Consider the following 23,847-nt stretch of genomic DNA (forward strand, 5'->3'; position numbering starts at 1 on the left):
ATGTCTACGACTGTGGCGTCTTGGTTACAGGGTTATTTGGAGCCTGTGAATGCATTTCAGGCTCCTTTTAATAGGCCTGCCGTGCAATATTTGATGAGCAAGAGAGCTGATCAGTTATCCACAATGCCATGCAGTACTGTAGACCTGTCTGTTTAGTTGCTGAATTACTGAAAGCTTTACAGGCTGTTGACTTGGTTCTGAACTTCCATTGTCAGGTGTGTTATTTGAAGCCACCTGGATGCCTCCAGGTGGGGTTTAGCAGCTGGTAAATGAATTGATTGAAACATGAACTTCCAGATTTGTTTTTGTTTCCTGGAAGGTTGCGATGAAGCACCCATCTGCTGTGACAGCTTGTAACTTGGACCTAGAGAACCTGATCACAGACTCGAACCGCAGCATTGCGACACTGGCCATCACTACATTGCTTAAAACCGGCAGCGAGAGTAGTGTAGATCGGCTTATGAAGCAGATCTCAACTTTCGTGTCCGAAATATCTGATGAGTTTAAGGTAAAACATTCTGGAAAATCCTCCAGATGTGCGTCTACGGAATCGGTCCAGTCTAACGAATGGGACTGTGCGCTCTTAGATTTTATTAGCTTTTTTAAACTGTTCAGGAACTGTTCAGTTTTTGTTTCATAAAACATAGAACAATACAGCACAAAGTAGGCCCTTAGGCCCTTGATGTTGCACCGACCTGTGAACTAATCTAAGCCCATCCCCCTACACCATCCCATCATCATCCATATGCTTATCCAAGGACTGTTTAAATGCCCCTAATGTAGCTGACTTAACTACATTGGCAGGCAGGACATTACACGCCTTTCCCTCTCTGAGTAAAGAACCTGCCTCTGACATCTGTCTTAAATCTGTCACCCCTCAATTTGCAGCTATGCCCCCTCATACAGTCAGACGTCATCATCCTCGGAAAAAGGCTCTTACTGTCCACCCTGTCTAATCCTCTGATCATCTTGTATGTCACTATTAAATCCCCTCTTGGCCTTCTTCTCTCCAATGAGAACAGACCCAAGTCCCTCAGCCTTTCCTCATAAGACCATCACTCTAGACCAGGCAACATCCTGGTAAATCTCCTCTGCACCTTTTCCAATGCTTCCACATCCTTCCTGTAATGGGGCGACCAGAACTGTATTCCAAGTGAGGCCGCACTAGCATTTTGTAAAGTTGCAGCATGACATCACGGCTCCGGAACTCAATCCCTCTACCAATAAAACCTAACACACCATATGCCTTCTCAACAGCACTATCAACTTGGGTGGCACCTTTCAGGGATCTATGTACATGGACACCAAGGTCCCTCTGCACATCCACACGAGCAAGAATCTTTCCATTGACCCAGTATTCTGCCTTCCTATTCTTCTTCCCAAAGTGAATCACCTCACATTTATCTGCATTGAACTCCATTTGCCACCTTTCTGCCCAATTCTGCAGTTTATCCAAGTCTCCCTGCAACATTCTTCCACACTGTCCACCACTCCACCAACTTGTGTCATCTGCAAACTTACTAACCCACCCACTTATGCCTGCATCCTAGTCATTTATAAAAATGACAAACAGCAGTGGTCCCAAAACAGATCCTTGTGGCACACCACTAGTAACCGGACTCCAGGCTGAATATTTTCCATCAACGACCACTCGTTGCCTTCTTACAGAAAGCCAGTTTCTAATCCAAACTGCTAAATCTCCTTCAATCCCATGCGTCCGCATTTTCTCCAATAGCCTACCATGTGGAACCTTATCAAAGGCTTTGCTGGAGTCCTTGTACACCAATTCAACTGCCCTAACCTCATCCACATGCTTGGTCAACTTCTCAAAAAACTCGCTGAGGTTTATGAGACACGACCTGCCCTTGACAAATCCATGTTGACTATCTCCAATCAAATTATTGCTTGCTAGATGATTATAAATCCTATCTCTTATAATCCTTTCCAAAACTTTTCCTACAACAGACGTAAAGCTCATTGGTCTATAACCACCTGGGTCATCTGTACTGCCCTTCTTGACGAAGGGCACAACATTTGCAATCCTCCAGTTCTCTGGTCCTAAACCTGTAGACAATGACGACTCAAAGATCAAGGCTAAAGGCTCCGCCATCTCCTCCATAGCTTCCCAGAGAATTTAGAATCATTTTATAATGAACGTTTAAAAGAAAAACATTGACCTTAAAATTGTATTTACGGGATACTAAGCTATGAATATTCAGCACATTTGTCTAAGTTTAGCCAAAAACGTTAATCCAATATTTAATTAGGTGAACAACTCCACTAATTTGGAGCAGCCATTTTCAATTAATGGGTTGAGATATTAACAATTTTGCTTCAGGGACCGATAATGGCACCGAAGCAGGATTACATGTGTTCTTGCAGAGCTTTGGCAGTCTAATTGTTTCATTTATACTGCTATATTTTTAAAAATGAATATTCAAGAGTGTCTGGTGCTGGACAGAAACAACAAACTTTTCTGTTGCAAGAGCTGACCTAATTCATGATTTGCATTTGTTATTAAGTGTCAATTACAATGACATTAAATAAACATCCAGAACGAAGTAATTAATACAGAAAGTTTTGTAAAATGAAGAGACTAAATAGATTGCTTGTCACAGAGTACTCATCTCAACTGCATTTATAAAATTGCTGTGTAGGTCGTTGTAGTGGAAGCCATCAGTGCGCTTTGCCAGAAATATCCTCGTAAGCACAGTGTGATGATGAATTTCCTCTCTAACATGCTGAGAGATGAGGTGAGCCATAAATCCTGCCATTGTACATTTTACTGAACATAATTTGTAGTTCTGCAAATGGGTGTTGCATATCAATTAGGAGCCTTTAATTTGATTCCTTTTGTTCTATCAAGAGTAAATCTAATTCCACCCTAAAAATACTCAATGACCCTGCCTGCACTGCTCTCTGGGAAAATTGATGTGGAGGTGCCAGTGTTGGACTGGGGTGGATAAGGTCAGAAGTCATTATGACACCAGCTTATAGTTCAACACATTTATTTGAAATCACAAGCTTTCGAACAGTACTCGTTTGTCAGTTGAAGTCACCTCACTATAACTTGGTGTCCTGTGACTCCTGACTCTGGGAAAGGGAGATCTGAAGGCTAATTGCCCTTGGAGAGATCAAGAGGAGGTGATGGCAATGTGGTATTATCATTGGACTGTTAATCCAGAGACCCAGGTTTGAATGTGACTGCAAATCCACAGTAATATGGTTGACTTTTAAATGCCCTCTGGGATGAGCAATAAATGCTGGCCTAGCTATAGATGCTGTCATCCTGCAAATGAATAAAAAGTTCTCCTCATCTCTGTTTTAAAATGGGTGACCCCTTATTTTAAACCTGTGCCCCTAAATTGTTTCTCTCCATATTCCCCTATTCTGTAATTGGGTTGGGAATCATTAAATTTAACGTAGCTAAAAGATAAAATTGATTGTTCTACATTATTGTTGTATGAAATAAAGTTTTATTTATTGCATTGTGTATTTGTTCGCCTAGGGTGGGTTTGAGTACAAACGTGCCATCGTTGATTGTATTATCAACATCATTGAGGAGAATCCAGAGAGTAAAGAAACTGGTCTGGCCCATCTGTGTGAGTTTATTGAAGACTGTGAGCACACTGTTTTGGCCACTCGTATACTCCACTTGTTGGGTAGAGAAGCGCCCAAGACCCCAGTTCCGTCCAAATACATTCGCTTCATATTCAACAGAGTGGTATTGGAAAATGAGGCAGTGAGAGCTGGTATGTGTGATCGAATGCAAACCAATATTTCAAGCTGCCCATTCAGTTTTGTGCTGTTTCAATTTGTGTAATTAGAGATGAGAACATTTGTTACATTTCTTTTCTTATGTTTTTTTAATGATAAGCAGATCATATTTTGTCTTGTTGCCCCGTCCATATCTAACTTTGTAACCTAAAGATTAACAACACTTCAAGAGAAATAAGAGTTAGTGAGCCTCTACATCTGCCCATTCCATGCTCAAGTAGCCAAGTGTAGAACGTAAAATGCAAAAGGGAGTAGAGATGTAACACATTATGACCCTTTAATCTATTTTATGAATACATGTAGGCACGTATAAATTAGGAACAAGAGTAGGCCATTCGGCTTCAAGAACCTAGTCAGCTGTTTCATAAGCACATGGTTGCTGTAAATGTGGCTTGAACTCCATATTCCCACCTACCCCTGATAAACTCTATATCCCTTGTTAATTGGGAATCTATCTACCTGTGCCTTAAAAATATTAATAATTCTGCCTCCCCTGTTTTCTGCTCATCTTGGTCTAAAATGGAAGACCACTTATTTTTTAAAATGTATCCTGTAAGTTTTCATTCGATTGTGCCATCTCCACTTTATGCTGACTATTCAACTAGTTGATAAATGCTGCTCAACTCATTTACAATCTTGAGTAGATGGATGATTCCAACAAAGCCTTCTGCTGTCTGAAACTTCTCTGTATATTCTGAACATAATTCAGGATACAGGTGTCCTTGGTAATTCAGGAATGGTGTGTTTGAATCATTGACTGGTTACAACATGGAAGGAGACTGGCCTATAATGTCCAAGTAACCTGTATGCCTGTGTCTAAATTTTTTAAAACCTTTTGATCTGTATATCCTTGCTTACTATGATCTGCCTGTACTGCTCGTAAACAAAGCTTTTCACTGTACTCAGGTACGCGTGACAGTAAATCAATCAATCAATCAATCAGTGTTGACTAGTCTCATTCCCCTGCGTTTTCCCTGTGATCTTCCAAAACTTTGTCTTCAAATAATAATTGAATTTTTTTTTGAAAGCCATAATTGAACTGTTTCCACCATACTGTAAGTTGTCCAGTGACACAGAATTTCCTTGGTACACAACTGTACTCGTCAGTAAGTGATTCCTGACAATGGGGAAAAGGTGTTTTCAGGATCATTACCATGCGCTGGGCAAAAATTATCCTCCTAATGATGAAGAGGAACCCTTCCCCCCCCCCCCCCCCCCCCCCCAAATTTTCAACAAATTGGCATGTATTACACTCAAAAGAATATGTAGAAGAAACTAAACATGTTAAATTTGCAGCATAACATAATTTGATTAAAATCTACTATTTAGATCACACATCCCTACTTAGTGGATGTGTTTATAAAAAATTATTTACATTGAAATAAGTCCTCACTTAAAGTTTAGTTGCATTCCTGAAAAATTTAAGTGCTTAAGTCCTGAAAAATTTTCCCACTTAAAACCAATCTAAATGTCAGTAGTTTAAATTCTGAAGTTTCTTTCTCATCAGATAAAAAATCTTTAAAACATTATATCCTGGTAATTTGAAATCTTCACATCACTAATTTCTTAACCGGTAAACATTTTGTTAACAGGCACCAATGGGATCAGGAATGTACTGACTGATCAAATAATCCGAATATTTAAGAGGTCCACATAATCAATGTAAAAACATAGGCTAAGTAATAGAAACATAATGTGAGGGTGTACATGTCACTGTTATTCTTTATTTACAGCATAAATCACTTAAAAATAATGCAACTTTGCCTTATGTAAAACTTACTGGCAGGGAGCCTTCTCACTCATACCCTCAACCGACATTATGGTAGGTCCATAAGACCATAAGACATAGGAGTGGAAGTAAGGCCATTCGGCCCATTGAGTCCACTCTGCCATTTAATCATGGCTGATGGGCATTTCAACTCCACTTACCCGCACTCTCCCCATAGCCTTTAATTCCTTGCGAAATCAAGAAATTATCAATCTCTGCCTTGAAGACATTTAACATCCCGGCCTCCACTGCGCTCCGTGACAATGAATTCCACAGGCCCACCACTCTCTGGCTGAAGAAATGTCTCCTCATTTCTGTTCTAAATTTACCCCCTCTAGTTTTAAGGTTGTACCCACGGGTCCTGGTCTCCCTGCCTAACGGAAACAACCTCCCAGCATCCAGCCTTTCTAAGCCATGCATTGTCTTGTATGTTTCTATTAGATCTCCCCTCAACCTTCTAAACTCTAATGAATACGATCCCAGGATCCTCAGCCGTTCATCATATGTTAGGCCTACCATTCTAGGGATCATCCGTGTGAATCTCCGCTGGACATGCTCCAGTGCCAGTATGTCCTTCCTGAGGTGTGGGGCCCAAAATTGGACACAGTATTCTAAATGGGGCCTAACTAGTGCTTTATAAAGTCTCAAAAGCACATCGCTGCTTTTATATTCCAACCCTCTTCAGATAAGTGACAACATTATATTTGCTTTCTTAATCATGGACTCAACCTGCAAGTTAACCTTCAGAGAATCCTGGACTAGCACTCTCAGATCCCTTTGTACTTTGGCTTTATGAATTTTCTCACCGTTTATAAAATACGTCACAGTATTTCAGGAGAAATTAGCTTGAAATTGAATCACCTGTTGATATTTCATGTGGTTATTCAATTGAACAAGAAGTATATTTATGTTGAGGTAAATAAATAAAAGACTAATAATTGGACAGAATATTACAGTGAACTTTAGTATTTTACGTATATAATTTTTGCTGGTTTATCAAGCGTGCTGCTTAATAGAGTGTAGGTTAAAATGAAGTTTGCTGTACTAGTAAATTAAATAGCTTTTAAAATAAAATGAATCTTTTATAAAGAATAAATATACTAATCTTCTTCCTATCTCCTGAATCCCACCAGTCCTACTCAAGGCCTCTCCCACTTGCCACTCATTCCACTCCTTGACCTTGCTCAGTTTGACTATAGTAAGGTGTGGAGCTGGATGAACGCAGCAGGCCAGGCAGCATCAGAGGAGCAGGAAAGCTGACGTTTGGGTCTGGACCCTTTCTTCCTGTGTTCATCCAGCTCCACACCTTGTTATCTCAGACTCCAGCATTGGCAGTTCCTACTATCTCTCACTTTGACCATATAACTTTTGAACTTCGTCACTGCCTGGCCAGCCTCTCATTGTCAGCCCTCTGGCATGGGGACCTTTCCCACTCCTAGACACTTCATCTCATTGGTGCTTCTTACCAATCCACCTGCTCGCTGATTCTCTCCTTTGCTACTTGACTCTCCCAAACGCTCATTGTGAACGAAGGTTCTGGAAATGTGCAGCAAGAGGCCAGAGGCACAACTTCAAATTGTAGGAGGTAAGTTGTGAACTGGAGAGTCAGCAGCGAGACTAAGTGTCAAGGAGTGGGAGAATCTACATTCCGAAGGCTCAGTGGTGACAGAGTGGGTCAGACGCCGGAGAGGCCCCAAGCCAGAGAATCAGCAGTGAGAGGAAGGGTCAGGCAGCAGGAGGTCGTTTTCAAAATGATGCTGGTCATGTCACATGGCCCTATATTAAATCCAGTGTGAAATGACTTTAAAACACAATTTGTAATGTTAAGCAAGAATAAGGGCCCACTAAATGACTGGCATTAAAGTGAAACAGTTTAAAAGGAGGCAACTTAAAATGGACTTGCTGAATAATGTTTTTCATGACACCTGAACATTCCAAAGTGTTTTACTGTCAATTAACCACTTTGAAATGTAGTCACTGTCAATGTCAATGTTCCCCAAAATTATTTTTCCTGCAGTATGGATCTATGAGTTCCGTACATGACACTGGTTTCCAGAAGCCAATGTGCTGGCATGCTGTTTGGCACGCTTGGAACTTCCAAGTGACTGCATAGTCGCATAACCAGGGAATTTGGTCACTATTATAATGTAGGAAATCGTAATGATGATACAACTTAATTGCCCTTTACAAGAGATAGCAAGGTGTGGAGCTGGATGAACACAGCAGGCCAAGCAGTAGCATAGTCTGCTCCTCTGCTGCTTGGCCTGCTGTGTTCATCCAGCTCTACACCTTGTTATCTCAGATTCTCCAGCATCTGCAGTTCCTACTATCTCTGCCCTTTACAAGAGCTATATCAAATTATCCTTAGTATATTTCAGTATAAAAGGGATGGTTTCTTTGTCGTTGTGTGTGATCTTTTAACCAGTTTGCCATTTCACTTTCTGCCTGCAGCTGCTGTCAGTGCATTAGCTAAGTTTGGAGCCCAAAATGAAGAGCTGCTTCCAAGTGTCTTGGTTCTTTTACAGAGGTTAGAGTCCTATTATCCTCCTGGTAGTGAATTTCCCATTTTAAAAGGGTAGTTATTTAACAGAGTTTAGAAGTGAAATTAAAACAGAAAATTCTAGCAGCATCGGCAGAGAAAGAAACAGAGTGGACTTATCAGGTTTGACGTTTCACAAGAACTGGTGGTTTTGATGAGAGTTCACAGACCACATGCAACATTAACTCTGTCTCCTTACTCATTCTGGAGAATCAGGGGAAAGGTTTTCTTTTAATTAATCATTGAACTGCCTCAAGAAGCAAAGCATATTTTTGTCAACAAACCCAGAGGAAATAAGCGGCTTAATTAAATAAAAATACTAAGGTTTTGGCGTAGATTTGTAGCTCGGTTTGTGGTGTTAAGGTTGGTTGGTTCGCCGAGCTGGTTTCTTGTTTCTCAGACGTTTCATTACCCTGCTGGGTAACATCCTCACTGCAGCCTCCAATGAAGCGTCGGTGTGCTTTCCCGCCTAGTTTTTAAACTCTGGAGTCTGTTGAGCTGGATTGCCTCACTTCCAGTTTTCCTGCGTAGTGGAGTGTATATGGGTTAGGGTTAGGGTTGCTGCAGATTCTGATATACATTGCACTACAAAGGAAAACCGTAAGTGAGGCAGTCCAGTTCAGTCGACTCCAGCGTTTAAAAACTAGGTGGGAAAACACACCGATGCTTCATCAGAGGCTACAGTGAAGATGTTACCCAGCTCGGTACCAAAGCATCGCAAAACAAGAAACCAGCTCGGCGAACCAACCAACTTCAAATAAAAGTACTAACAGAAATACACACTAAGACCCCATTTCTTTGGGAAGAGATCAGAAACTAGAATTTAACTTTCCAAATGTTTTCTGTATAATTCCACATGTAGATTCCCTCTTCTTTAGAAGGGAAAAAGGTTGAAGTAGTTTGGGAGTGATGAAATGTTTTTGCATATTATGATAGTTTTATTGCTTGGAAAATTCAGAACTGCAGTAGTTTTTGCTGTGGTATTGTCCAGTTGTGTGAGATAAAATATTTTCAGAAATAACTTAGGGTGACGTAGCTGGTTGGCACTGGCCATTCATATTCATGATCAGGTTTGCATCCAGTTAAGCTCAATTATTTTAAGTTCCTTGCTAAATTTCCCATCTTTTTGGGCCATTGACTGGCATGAATTTAATGTGAACCTGAAACCTTCCACCACACAGGTGTATGATGGACTGTGACGATGAAGTTCGTGATCGTGCAACTTTCTATGTGAATGTATTACAGCAACGGCAGAAAGTTCTCAATACAAGCTTTATTTTTAATGGTAAGTTTTCTGAAAGTATGTATACTACCTTAACTCTGGATGTTTGAATAGGGCATGTGATGGATCATTTTATCCTCCTTCAGAATTGGCCAACTTTTGACCATTCATTATCAGCCACTGCAATACTTCATAATTCCAGGCCTTTATTCTGCCAGTCCACAAATGCGAGGGTATAATTAGTATGATAATTTTTAGTTTCTGGTTTAATTAAAGGAAGTCATAATAAAAAGATTTGCATATTCACCACCATGGTTGCAAAAGTGCTTCACAGCCAATGAAATACTTTTCATTTCTTTCATTTTTAATTTTCAAAACTTTCATTTTTGTCATTGCTGTTGTAATGTAGGATATGTGGCAAGTCAACTTGCTCACAGCAAACTCCCACAAACAGCAATGTGATATTGATCAGATAATATGTCTTCACAAAATTGATCAAAGGATGCTAGGACCCTGGGGATAACCAACTGAGTTGGATGACACTTGTGGTGAAAATATTAATATAAAAGCAGAATATATGACTCAGATATAAACTTGCATTTTCCTGATCTCTGGGATTGCCAAATCTCCCAGCAGTGACCCGGAGTCTTTGATAACTGACCAATGTATACACGCCATGAAGGAAATATTTAAAAATAACCTTTAAGCAATTCTGTGAAATTGCTGGGAAAACTCAGCAGGTCTGGCAGCATCTGTGGAGAGAAATCAGAGTTGATGTTTTGGGTCCAGTGACCATTCTTCAGCAGTTTCTGTTTTTGTTTCTGATTTCCAACGTCCGCAGTTCTTTTCGCTTTTTTTGTTTAAGCAATTTTGTTGACTAGTTATACATTTCTTTTATTCATTCATGTGACCTGGGTGTCGGTGGCTAGGCAGCATTTATTGCCCATCCCTAATTGCCCAGAGAGCAGTTAAGAGTCAACCATATTTGCTGTGGATCTGAAGTCTACTAAAGATGGGGTAAACAGTAGTTTGTATAATTGTTCAATGAAAGTCATTACATTTTTGCTTTTTATCACAGGTTTGTCAGTCTCTATTCCAGGCTTAGAACGAGCTTTACATCAGTACACTCTGGAGCCTTCAGATAAACCATTTGACATGAAGTCTGTTCCCCTGGCCACTGCTGTTCATGTTGAGCCCAGAACTGGTATGTTGTATGTGATCCAATGTCCATTGCTGTGGTTAAATTATATATTGTATTTATGGGCAAATCATAAAGAATCTTTTCCACCCAACAAGTCATTAAGCTGGACAATTCAAGTGAGTCATGTTAGGTGCTTATTTAATCTATCAGTTGGTTATTGTGAACACTGTGGTGTTGTTTGGAATATTATCTGCAGAATGTAATGTCAAGTGATTTATTTTAAATGTGATGATTACATAATATGTCCGAGGTAGACTCATTTTTAAACTTAAAAATGGCCAGCATGGTTGGCAAGTTAATACGAAATAATGGGATACCCTGATCATACTCCTCATGCAATCTTGTTTTCTTGGATTGCTTCTGAATTTCTGAAAATAGTATTCTGTCTTTGCCTATGTTATCCCTGCAGAAATAACAGCTGTTACCAGTAAACAACTAGAGAAGATTGCACCATTATGTCAAGATATATTTCAAGGTAAAATAAAAGTTTAATTTTTGACTACACAGGGTTCTATAACTTTATGCTTTTTTTAATCATTTATTTAGACACACTCTATTCTTAACATGTGAATCTATTCTTGCAAAGTCTCTTACTTCCAACTGATAATTCTCCACCATAAAAGTGCTGCTCTCTGGGGATCTATGGTTGTGAATTCCCATTCTGCCTCTGTTGTTACATCTTTTATTTGTTAGAAATCCTTTCACTGATGTTGACAGTGGAGGTAGTGTTAATAGAAGCAATATAGAAGAAATTAGAGGTATTTACCAGAATCTTTCTAGAACTGAAAGGTTGTACCTAATAGAAAAGATTAAACAAGAATAGGACACTTCTCTTAGAAAAGACAGATGACCTAATGGAGCTCTGGAAGATTACAGGAGACTTTGATATACTAGGTGCAGAGAAGGCATTTCCACTTGCAGGCAAGATAGAGCCAAGAGACATAGTTGCAAGATTGTCACAAATAATTCAAGAGGGAATTGGGGAGAAATTTAGTTTCCCAGAGAGTGGTTTAAATATGAAACTTAAAACTACAGAGAGTAGTTGAATTGAAATGCATTTAAGGGAAACCTAGAAAAGAACAGATGTTTTGCTCGGGTTTTATAAAGTTGGGGGATGGGAAGAGGCTCATGATGATGTGGATCTGATGAGTTTAATGGGCTGTAAATAATTTGTAATTGGTGATAGGTGGTGATACATTCCAACAAAAAAGAAAAATTCTAAATGACAGACCTGCATCTGTAATTAAAGTCAAAAATAGTATCAAACTGGAACAAAGGTCATATAATTGTGTAAAGTAAGTCGCAGGTCAGAAGATTGGATATTAAAACAGCAAAGAAGTCCTAAAAGATTAATAAGGACGAAAATATAAGAGAAAATTAGCCAAAAAAATTAAAAGTTAGGAAAGGTTTCATCGGCTCTTTAAAAAGAGTTAACAAAGTATGTACAAAGTATTAACAAAATTGGTCTCAGGAACTGGATGAAGACATGGCAGCCAAATTGAACAGATATTTTATATCAATCTTCAGTAGAGAGGATACAAGTAGCGTCCGTGAAATAGCCAAAAATCAGTTAATGAAAAGGGATGAACACAAGAAAATTACAATTGAGGCAAGTTGTACTTGACTACATTGTTGGAACTACAAGTTGACCAGTCCCCAGGTCCTGATATGTTTTAACCAATGGTCTTAAAGGAAGTAGCTGGTGAGATATTTGACGCATTGATTTTAATTTTTCAAACCTCAATATATTTAGGGAAGGTTTGTTTAGATTGAAAAATAGCTAAGCAAAGACCTTTATTCAAAAAAGGAAGAGTGGGTGAGAGCAGGCTAGTTACCTTGGGGAAAATGTTAGAAGATAGTATTAAAGTCTTTGTAACGGGGGATTGGATAAATTCAGGGGTAATCAGGCAGAGCCAATGTGAATTTGTCAAAGAAAAATCATGTTTAACTAATTTATTGGAGTTCTTTAAGAAGTAATTTTTGCTGCAGATAAATGAGAACCAGTGGATATATCGTACTTATCAAATGCTTTCTGGAAATCTCAGGTACCATATCAAGGGTTATTGCGGAAAATAAATACTCGTAGTTTGGGGGCGGTAACACATTGGCACAGATAGAAGATTGGCTGGTTAACAGGAAGCAGATAGTTGGAATCATGGGTCTTTTTCAAGCTGGCAGGATGTCACAAGGGTCAGTATTGGGGCATCAACTGTTCACAATTTATATACATTCATTTGGATGAAGGGACCAAAGCTATGGTAGCTAAGTTCAATGAACACAAAAGATAGGTAGGAAAGTGAGTTGTAAAGAGGACAAAATGAGCCAGCAAAGGTTATACATACCTTAGGTGAATGGGCAAAAATCTGGAAAATAGAGTACAATGTGGGCAAGAGTGAAATTTGTCCATTCTGGCAGAAAGAATAAAGAACGAGCATGCTACTAAGAGGATGTACAACTCTGAGGTGCAGAGCGATCTGCGTGTCCTAATTCATGAATCACAGAATTAGTATGTAGGTACCAGCTGGCATTCTGTAAAGCTCATAGGATATTTGGTCCTGTTTTGATGGGAATTTACTGCAAGAGTAAGGAGCTTCTGCTTCAGTTATACAAGGCATTGGTGAGACTGCGTCTGTGTATGATACTAGTCACTGTACTTAAGGAAGAGCGTTAATGCATTGGAAGCCTTACAGAGAAAGTTTACTAGACTAATACCTTGAAAGAACATATTGCCTTATGAGGCAAGGGTGGGCAGGCTACACCTGCATCCTCCAGAGTTTAGAAGTCAGACGTGACTTAATTGAAACGTAAGATCCTGAGGGGACTTGACCAGGAGAATGCCAAAAGGTGATAGTTTAAAATTAAGCGTTCACCTTTTTAAGACAGAGATGAGGAAACATTTTTTTCTCTTAGGATTGAGAGTCTTTGGAATTCCCTTCCTTGAAAGGCAGTGGATGCAGAATCTTTAAATATTTTTAAGGCAGAGTTAGGCACATTCTTGATTACCAGGGAATTAAAAGATTATTAGGGTAATGCAGGAACATAGACTTGCATTTAAAATCAGATCATCCAGTATTGAATGGCAGAGCAGACTCCAAAGCCGGAGTTGCCCACTCGTGTTCCTTGTTCAACAGTAATTATATTGTTGTGTCAGCATTGAATATACTATTTGTTCTTTCATTACACTTGTTTCTCTTTTGCTGGAAATATATGCATACAGAACAATTAGCAGCCATTCCAGAATTCCAGCATCTAGGCCCACTTTTCAAGTCATCGGCACCTGTACAGCTCACAGAAACAGAGACTGAGTATGTGGTTCGTTGCATCAAACACACATTTAAAAAATATATGGTATTTCAGGTAATTACTGTCTTCAGCTTTTGAATTCCTCATTGAAACTAAACCACAACTGTTAATATTTTGTGATAGATGACCAGAAATTATAGTATGTAAGACCTTTGTAAAAGGTGACGTAATACATGTTGGACGTCTGCATACTAGTATGCCTTCCTGTAGGAATAAAGTTAAAAATGGCATTATGTGAAAATTAGATTTGGCACATGTGACATTGTATTCAGTGAAAGTGTATTAAGAAAAAACAAATGGAGTATTATTTGAAGTGCAGTGAAACTGTACTAATAAATGTTGTATCATTTGAAGTGCATTTGGACATTTCTAATTTGTAAATACACCATATAAATTCAATGAAACATTACAAATGTAGGATCAGCACATTATCACTGTTGTTGTGGAGTGATGAAGCATTGGCTCATGTTTTTATTTTCCAACATGGAGGTTGCACTTCCACCAGAAGTCAGAGAGGCTCAAGTTGGAACAGGACACAGCTTGGTGGAAAAGTAAAATGTCATGTTCCAACTAGTTACTGTAAAAGCCCTTGATTTGCCCACTTAGAATTTGAGGATCGTGCATGATATGGAAGGAAGAAAAATCACTTTTAGATTAGCTACAGTGTGGAAACAGGCCCTTCAACCCAACAAGTCCACACCGCCCCTTGAAGCATTCCACCCAGACCCATCCCCCTACAACCCGCACACCACACCCCTGAACACTACAGTCAATTTAGCATGGCCAATCCACCTAATCTGCACATCTTTGGACTGTGGGAGGAAACCGGAGCACCTGGAGGAAACCCACACAGACGTGGGGAGAATGTGCAAACTCCACACAGACAGTCGCCTGAGGCAGGAATCGAACCCGGGTCCATGGCGCTGTGAGGCTGCAGTGCTAACCACTGAGCCACCTTCTCAAGCGTAAATTTCTCAAGGCTCATAGTCTTCATATTCAGCTTTTTTACAACCTTGGAGGATGACAAATTCTGAAATAAAGGTTTTGACTTTTTACTAACATACATTTGGATTCATCTTAAAGGAATTTAAAGTATAAAACTGTCTTACTATAACGTCCCTTAAATTTCAACATGGTTGAAGTATATCAATTTTATTACTACCATTATAATACTTGGAGTTTACAAATTAATCAAGTAACTTAATTTACAAGTTAATTACAAATGGGGCGGATAGGATTTTTCCGAGGATTCTCTGGGAAGCTAGGGAGGAGGTGGTGGAGCCTTTGGCCTTGATCTTTGAGTCGTCATTGTCTGCAGGTTTAGTACTAGAGGATTGCAAATGTTGTTCCCTTGGTCAAGAAGGGCAGTAGAGATGACCCAGGTAGTTATAGACCAGTGAGCTTTACATCTGTTGTAGGAAAAGTTTTGGAAATGATTCTAAGAGATAGGATTTATAATCATCTAGCAAGCAATAATTTGATTGGAGATAGTCAACATGGATTCGTCAAGGGCAGGTCGTGTCTCACAAACCTCAGTGAGTTTTTTGAGAAGGTGACCAAGCATGTGGATCAGGGTAGGGCAGTTGATGTGGTGTACATGGACTTCAGCAAAGCCTTTGATAAGGTTCCACATGGTAGGCTATTGGAGAAAATGTGGAGGCATGGGATTGAGGGAGATTTAGCAGTTTGGATTAGAAACTGGCTTTCTGTAAGAAGGCAACGAGTGGTGGTTGAAGGAAAATATTCAGCCTGGAGTCCGGTTACTAGTGATGTGCCACAAGGATCTGTTTTGGGACCACTGCTATTTGTCACTTTTATAAATGGCTTGGACGCTGGCATAGGTGGATGGGTTAGTAAGTTTGCAGCTGACACTAAAGTCGATGGAGTGGTGGACAAGGTGGAAGAATGTTTCAGATTGCAGGGAGACTTGGATAAACAGCAGAATTGGGCAGAAAGATGGCAAATGGAGTTCAATGCAGATAAATGTGAGGTGATTCACTTTGGGAAGAATAATAGGAAGGCAGAATACTGGATCAATGGAAAGATTCTTGGTAGTGTGCATGTGCAGAGGGATCTTGGTGTCCATGTACATAGATCCCTGAAAGTTGTCACCCAGGTTGATAAGGTTAAGACAGCTTACGGTGTATTAGGTTTTATTGGTAGAGGGATTGAGTTCCGGAGCTGTGATGTCATGCTGCAACTGTACAAAATGCTAGTGCGGCCTCACGTGGAATATTGCATGCAGTTCTCATCGCCCCATTACAGGAAGGATGTGGAAGCATTGGAAAAGGTGCAGAGGAGATTCACCTGCCTGCCAATGTAGTTAACTCAGCCACATTAGGGGCATTTAAACAGTCCTTGGATAAGCATATGGATGATGATGGGATAGTGTAGGGGGATGGGCTTAGATTAGTTCACAGGTCGCAACATCAAGGGCCGAAGGGCCTGTTCTGCACTGTATTGTTCTATGTTCTATGAAAGGGTGTAGACTGTGAAACTTAAAGAAAGCTCATTTACATATTGGATTAAAAACAGGAAACTTGTTATTTATGGCTAGAATTATGAAGAGCAGAAAATTTTTTATCTTTAGTTTAAAAAATGCTTTCAGGCTCACTCTCATAAAGTTAACTTTCATAATTAACGTTTAAAAGGTAAAAAGAAATCCAAGAGATACCCAGACAGTAAAACGTATTTGCAAAATCAGTGGCTCTGCATAGTCTCATCGGCTAATCCAAAGTGTGGAGTTTTGTTGAAGTAACTTTGGTCTCCTGTCTATTCTGATGTGGAGAAATTTGTTCAGAAAAACACTTGACCATAAGTCCATTAGAAAATAGTCAGTGTGTAGCGTCCTTCAGTCTCTACGGAAAAGGATCCTTTCAGGTTTTTCTCTAAGCGCTGTCAGTCATTTGGCAGAATGCCTCATCACCAGAACTTTCCAACAAGCACCAAGACATTGCTTGGCTGGTGGTGAGAGGGGAATCAACTGTCAGATTCTTCATGTACACCCGGACACCGTGCACCGATACACGCTGCTTTCAAGCAACTTCGGGAGGGGGTGGTGGTTGAGACTGTCACACGTCTCCTGCTGGAATGTACCTCTGGAGAGAGTTGCAGTGGTTTTTGTTGAGGTTCATCCCAAGGAGCTCGTGATGCAGGACTCTGTGCTCTACGGACTGTTCCCTGGAATGCATACCAAGACAAACATAACTGCACCTGAAGGATGATCAACTCTGTGGTCTACCCAAAACATGTTGGTCTTCCAGAGCAAGCAGTTGACCTTGACACATGTTGCAGTTTGACACATTGCAAGGTCAAGGACCATATGCTGAGGAACACACTAAAGATTGGAACAGCTGCCAAAGCACAATGGGGAAAGACCATTGTCTAAGGCTTTTCTGCCAAGGTACAATGAGGGTCTGTTCAGTTACTGAACACTCCTGGTGCCTCAAACGCATGTAAGTATAGTTTTGTATAAGTAAGAAAAGGCTTTAGTTTGTTTGTTCTACATATGTAAAGACTGTATAGATTTAAACTGCTTTAGTGTCTGGATACACAAAGATTTTTATGATTAAAATATATTTTTGAAATTAAAAATTTCTATATTGATGTCACTGGAACAAAGAAGAAAAAGAGCCCTAAAATTGAGGTCTCTGATGCTATTCTGTATTGACTTGTCAATAAGGTATGTATTTTTTAAAGAGATAATGGGAACTGCAGATGCTGGAGAATCCAAGATATCAAAATGTGGAGCTGGAGCTGGATGAACACAGCAGGTCAAGCAGCATCTTAGGAGCACAAAAGCTGATGTTTTGGGTCTAGGCCCGAAACATCAGTTTTTGTGCTCCTAAGATGCTGCTTGGCCTGCTGTGTTCATCCAGCTCCACACTTTGTTATTTTTTTTTAAACTCTGTTTGACAGAGGTGGAAGCATATGAGGAAGAAAATATTTTCTTTCAGCTTTCCTTCCCATTGTGCATAACTTGGATGGTTATGACCTAAACACGTGTTCTAATCATGGTTGTAGCCCAATGGTGTGCAGTTGGAACAAATTATGTCATCAGATCTTTGTAACTGAATACCGTAGTTGGGGAGATAGTGTTGTAGTGGTAATATCAGGGACTAGGAGTCCAGAGCTCCAGGCTAACACCCTGAGGACATGGGTTTGAAACCCACCCAGGCAGATTGTAAAATCTTATAGGCCTACTCTGGTGCAGTGGTAGTGTCCCTACCTCTCGACCAGGAGGCTCAGGTTCAAGTCCCACCTACTCCAGAGTGTGCAGTAATATCTCTTTTAAACAAGTTGATTAGAAAATATCCTAGAATGCCTTATTTATAGTTAATGGCTTCTCACATTTCAGAATGTTGCTAATTTTCTGTTAGAATATTAGAACCAGTGGTGACTGGCTAAGGACTCAGGAGGTTTTGCCTTTCCTTTTGATGTGTATTGACTATGTTGGTTAAGTGATTGTCTTCACGCTTTCTGTGTTACACTTTGCTTTCATTCAGTTTGACTGTACCAACACTCTGAATGACCAGTTACTGGAAAAGGTCACTGTACAGATGGAGCCTTCGGATGCATATGATGTGGTATGTTGTGTGGCAGCACCAGCCCTTCACTTTAACCAGCCAAGCTCTTGTTACACACTAGTGATGCTGCCCAAGGATGATCCTACAGCAGGTAAATACTACCTGGGACAAAATATGGTGTCAGGACAATACAGATATCTGGTTGGAAAAATTAAAATAAATCTTACATACCAGAGTTGTTTTATGGTGGTGTCAAAGGAAGATTATTTTGATTGTGAAAATAAACGAACTTCTTTGAGAATGTTTAACTTCTTCACTATTTACAAATGAAGCGCTAACAGACTTACTAATGTAGTATTGAATAAGTGCAAAGATAATGCTACTTGATCCTATATCTTTCAAGCAAAGGAGAAATGTAAAGAGTGAAGACAACCAATCAATAGACTTCACTGCTGGTTATTTGACACACCCTAAATGGGGGGTGGAAAGCACTGTGTAAATTCCCATCCAGTCATGTGCGTAGCTGCTTAATGTGATTGTCAGATCACCGAATTTTATGCTGTATACTTATTAGATTGCTGCCAGTTGAGATAAGGCTGCCTTGAATTATTTTTCATCAGAACTCTAAAACAGTGTATAGAAACTTCCATCTCTTTAGTCGTAGTTGGACTCAAATGAAAGTTCTATCATTCAAAGCAAACTCAGTAAGATATGTGCTAATTAATCTGCAACAGCCTTTCCTCATCTGATGTCTCCTTATCATTTTTATTCCTTAGTTTCCTGCACATTTAGCTGTACAATGAAATTTGTAGTGAAAGACTGTGATCCTAACACCGGACTGCCAGAAGCTGAGGGCTACGATGATGAATATGTGGTAAGTTACAATGATTTTTGGATATCAATACATGAAGGAATGGAAATGATATTTTATAAAGTGCAAAAATATAATCTCCACTAGGGAGCATGACAGACTGACGTAAAATAAAGGTTATTACTGGAGATCATGGCTAATTCAGCTACATAGATCAAAATCACACTTGGAGTACTGTGCGCAATTCTGGTCACCTCACTGCAAGAAGGATATGATAGCACTGGAGGGGATACAGAGGAGGTTAACCAATGTTGCCTGGAATGGAGAAACAGTTATAAGAGACTTGATAGGCTTGTTTTCTTTAGAGAAGAGAAGACAGAGGGGTGTGATGATTGAGGTTTTATAACGGGTGTGGACAGGATGGAATAGAGAGCAACTTTTCCCATTAGTTGAGGGGTCAGTCACGAGAGGACATAGTTCTTAGGGTAAGAGGCAGGAGTTTCAGAGGGGATTTGGGGGAAAAACTTTTTCACTCAGGTGGATAAGTCCCTAGGGCCTGATGATATCTACCCTAGGTTACTGACAGAAACAAGTGAGGAGATTGCTGGGGTTAAAATTGTAGCAGAGATAATGGGAACTGCAGATGCTGGAGAATCCGAGATAACAAGGTGTGGAGCTGGATGAACACAGCAGGCCAAGCAGCATCTTGGGTCCAGGCCTGAAATATCAGCCTTCCTGCTTCTGAGATGCTGCTTGGCCTGCTGTGTTCATCTAGCTCCACACCTTGTTATCTCAGGAGATTGCTGGGACCTTGGCCAAGATCTTTCTATCCCCATTAGCCACTGGAGAGGTCCCGGAAGACTGGCGAGTAGTAAATGTTATTCTCCTGTTCAAGAAGGGAAATAGGGACAATCCAGGAAACTATAGACCGGTGAATCTGATATCGGTGGTTTGGAACCTACTGGAGAGAATTCTTAGGGATAGGATTTACACGCATTCAGAAAAACATGGCCTAATTAGGGCTAGTCAGCATGGCCTCGTGCAGGCAGATCATGCCTTACTAACTGGATTGAATTTTTTGATGAGGTGACAAAGGTGATGAGTGAGGGCAGAGCAGTGGATGTTGACTGCGTGGATTTTAGTAAGGTTTTCAACCAGGTCCCTCATGGTAGGCTCATCCAGAAGATTAAGATGCGTGGGATCTATGATGACTTGGCCACGTGGATTTGGAATTGGCTTGCCCATAGAAGACAAAGGGTAGTGGTGGAAGGGTATTTTTCATGCTGGATATCTGTAACTATTGGTGTTCCACAGGGATCTGTACTGGGACCTCTGCTGTTAGTGATTTGTATAAATGATTTGGATGAAAACATAGATGGGTGGGTTAGTAAGTTTGCAGACGACATGAAGATCAGTAGAGTTGGGGGTAGTTTAGGGGGTTGTCAAAGGATACAGTGGGATATAGATCAGTTTCAGATACAGGCAGAGAAATGGCAGATGGAGTTTATTCCAGGTAAGTATGAGGTGCTGCACTTTGAGAGATCAAATGTTAAGCAGAAATATACAGTTAATGGCAAGACCCTGAACAGTACTGATGTACAGAGGGATTTTGGGGTTCAAGTCCCTAGCTACCTGAAAGTGGCCACACAAGTAGATCGGATGGTAAAGATGGCATAAAGCCTGTTTGCCATTATTGGTCAGGGAATTAAGTACAAGAGTCAGGATGTCGTGTTACCGCTTTATAAAACTTTGGTTAGGCCACAATTAGGGTATTGTGTTTAGTTCTGGTCACCACAACACTGAAAGGACATGGAGGCTTTGGAGAGGGTGTGAAAGACGTTTACCAGGATGCTGCCTGGACTAGAGGGTATGAACTATAAGGAGGCTAGAAAACCTCAGGTTGTTTTCTCTGGCGTGGCAGTTGCTGAGGGGAGACTTGATAGAAGTCTATAAAATTATGACATGCATGGATAGGGTTGATGGTCAGAATATGTTTCCCTGAGTTGAAATGCCTAAAACTAGGGGGGGGCATGCATTTAAGGTGAGATGTGTAAGTTCAAAGGAGATGTGAGGGGCAAGTTCTTTTACACAGTGGTAGGAACCTGGAACACACTGTCAGGGTGGTGGTGGAGGCAGATACAATAGAGGCTATACTGTTCTATAATCTATGTTCAGTGAGTGGTGGGAATCTGGAGTGCGCTGCCTAGGAAAGTACTGGAGGTTAGAAGCCTCCAGAACCTTTTAAAAGATATTTGGATGAGAACTTCAAATATCATAACATTCAACAATACGGGGCAAGTGCAGGAAATTGGTATTAGTGCTCTTCTAGTGGTAGTTATGTTGGTACAGACTCAATGGTCCTTTTCAGCACTATATGAATCTATGAACTCATGAATTCAGTTAAATGCAGAGGAATTTATTAAGTACTGTTGATAATTCGAAGTTATTTTTCAAATAAATTGTTACTGATTTATCCGATCATTTGACATAAGAATTACTGAATTAAAAGAGGTAGGCATAGCACATTTGGCACAGCAATGAGGAGGAATATGCCTTGAATATGAAGCTGCTTGAGTGGAAGTAGAGAGATATCCCAGATACTATAACCCTTCTGAGATATTGGGCTTTCACTTGAAGTTCTTCCAATAGTTGTTGATACCCAAGCTATAACTGCCTCCAGCGGATATGATAACATTTTAAAAATTCTGTGGAGTCAGGTGGAGCAAAAATGCTTCCTTAACCACAATTCTTGTGATATTTTATACCTAAACTTAAGGGCTGTAATGTCAAAGCACAGGGTTTTAACTTCAGCTAAATACAACTTTAAGACAGCCCAGAAAAACATACTCAACTTTTTCTCTTTAACAAAAGTTTTGCTTTGTACCTAGACTTCCTTTTTAAACCCCACTCTTTTTGTAAAACTGTTGCCATCATTAATGTTCAAGGTGACATAGCTGGAGTATGTTTAAAATAAAAACTTATCAAGATCCATATAGCACTCAGAAATACGTGTATTGACATGAGACCTCTTCATTCATTTTCTCCTCTATCCTTTAGTTGGAAGACCTGGAGGTGACTGTTTCTGATCATATGCAGAAGGTCCTGAAGCCTAACTTTATAGCTGCTTGGGATAAAATAGGAGACAAATTTCAGAAAGAGGAAACATTTGCACTCTCTTCTGTGAAGACGTTAGATGGTAAGGGAAATCTGCCTCCCACATCCATTCCCTCCTTATCTATCACCCTAATAAAAAAAAATCCAACTAATCAGCTTCATGTGGTTTGATTTATAGTACAACATCTTCAGTATTCCAATGAAAATAGAAACTTAGTGGGTTTTTTCTCACACAGAATTCCATATATAAGTTAAAATAACAGCTGTGAACAAGGAAACAAATCATAGGACATGGACAGTTCTGGTGTTGGTCCATATACCTCATACCCCTAGTAACCGCACGGGAGTTTGGTGGGAGAAGGGCAGTACTGAGGAGAAATATTGATCTTCCAAAAATATGCTGGAAGATCAGGAACATGTGTATAAGATCTTCCCCAAGTCTTTGAAGTGCAGTGCTCACCTAAGGGTACACTGTTCAGATTTAACAGTTATTACAAGGTTCCAGTCAAAAATTTAATCCAATGAAGCAGAGGTCAGTTGTCTAACACTTTGGTTTGATTTTCATTTCCCAGTGCCTCATTTCAGAATATCTCTTGTGCTGTTTCTTTTGCTGTAGAGGCTGTGAATAATATAATTAGTTTCCTTGGAATGCAGCCATGTGAGAGATCAGACAAGGTCCCAGAGAATAAAAGTGCTCACACACTCTACCTAGCAGGTAAGTTCCTTCAATGCCTATTGGAAGAGGAGAGCCCTTGTTACACACAAACAATTATCGTCAAAAGATAATGCAAACCTGTATTATGAAAGTGTGTTAACTGGCCTGAACTGCATTTTTCTAGTGTTCTTGGGAATGTAGCCAGAGCAAAACTGGATTATAGCTATAAAATCTCTATTTGGCTAAGTAACTGAATTTAAACAAGATGTTGCATTCATTTTGTAGTATCAATGCACTGTTTAAAAATTGGTTCATGGAATCCTGTATCACTGGCTGGGACATTTTTACATGGATGTTGTAGCCTAAGCTATGGATAGTGCTGGTTGAGGCTCAAATTTCTTTCGTATGGTTGATCAGGAATCTGACCTGCTCTCATCAACTGCCTCTGGCACATACTGGAATGATTTACAAGTGAATCTTCAGCCTGTTTGCCCTTGTGAACATAGGAGGTATGGTTAGTAAGTTTGCACATGACACCAACATTGGTGGTTAGCATAGAGCAAAGAAGCTTACCTCAGAGTACAACAGGACCACGACCAGCTGGGTCAGTGGGCTGAGGAGCAGCAGATGGAGTTTAATTTAGATAAATATGAGGTGCTGCATTTTGTTAAGACTTATACACTTCCTAGTAAGATCCTGGGGAGTGTTGCTGAATAAAGTGACCTTGGAGTGCAGGTTCATAGTTCCTTGAAAGTAGAGTTGCAGGTAGACATGCTGGTGAAGAAAGCATTTGATATGCTTGCCTTTATTGGTCAGTGCATTGTTTATAGGAGTTGGGAGATCCTGTTGTGGCTGTACATGACATTGGTTAGGCCACTTTTGGAATCCTGCATTCTGGTCTCCCTGCTGTAGAAAGAATGTTGTGACATTT

General features: G+C 40.1%; 1 protein-coding gene across 2 annotated transcripts in view; it reads left to right on the forward strand.

Annotated features, from left to right (window-relative positions):
* copg2 (COPI coat complex subunit gamma 2) overlaps window positions 1-23,847 on the forward strand; it is a 61,744-nt gene that overhangs the window by 36,152 nt on the left and 1,745 nt on the right. For both annotated transcript variants that reach the window (XM_048553938.2, XM_048553937.1), the window contains exons 12-23: window positions 320-508; window positions 2,658-2,753; window positions 3,509-3,752; window positions 7,997-8,072; window positions 9,266-9,369; window positions 10,385-10,510; window positions 10,917-10,982; window positions 13,725-13,864; window positions 18,316-18,487; window positions 19,113-19,210; window positions 22,205-22,343; window positions 22,878-22,976. In XM_048553938.2, coding sequence (XP_048409895.1) covers window positions 320-508; window positions 2,658-2,753; window positions 3,509-3,752; window positions 7,997-8,072; window positions 9,266-9,369; window positions 10,385-10,510; window positions 10,917-10,982; window positions 13,725-13,864; window positions 18,316-18,487; window positions 19,113-19,210; window positions 22,205-22,343; window positions 22,878-22,976 — 1,549 coding nt within the window. The remainder of the gene's footprint in view (window positions 1-319; window positions 509-2,657; window positions 2,754-3,508; window positions 3,753-7,996; window positions 8,073-9,265; window positions 9,370-10,384; window positions 10,511-10,916; window positions 10,983-13,724; window positions 13,865-18,315; window positions 18,488-19,112; window positions 19,211-22,204; window positions 22,344-22,877; window positions 22,977-23,847) is intronic.

Source organism: Stegostoma tigrinum, chromosome 25, assembly GCF_030684315.1.
Source record: "Stegostoma tigrinum isolate sSteTig4 chromosome 25, sSteTig4.hap1, whole genome shotgun sequence".
Taxonomy (NCBI): Eukaryota; Metazoa; Chordata; class Chondrichthyes; order Orectolobiformes; family Stegostomatidae; genus Stegostoma; species Stegostoma tigrinum.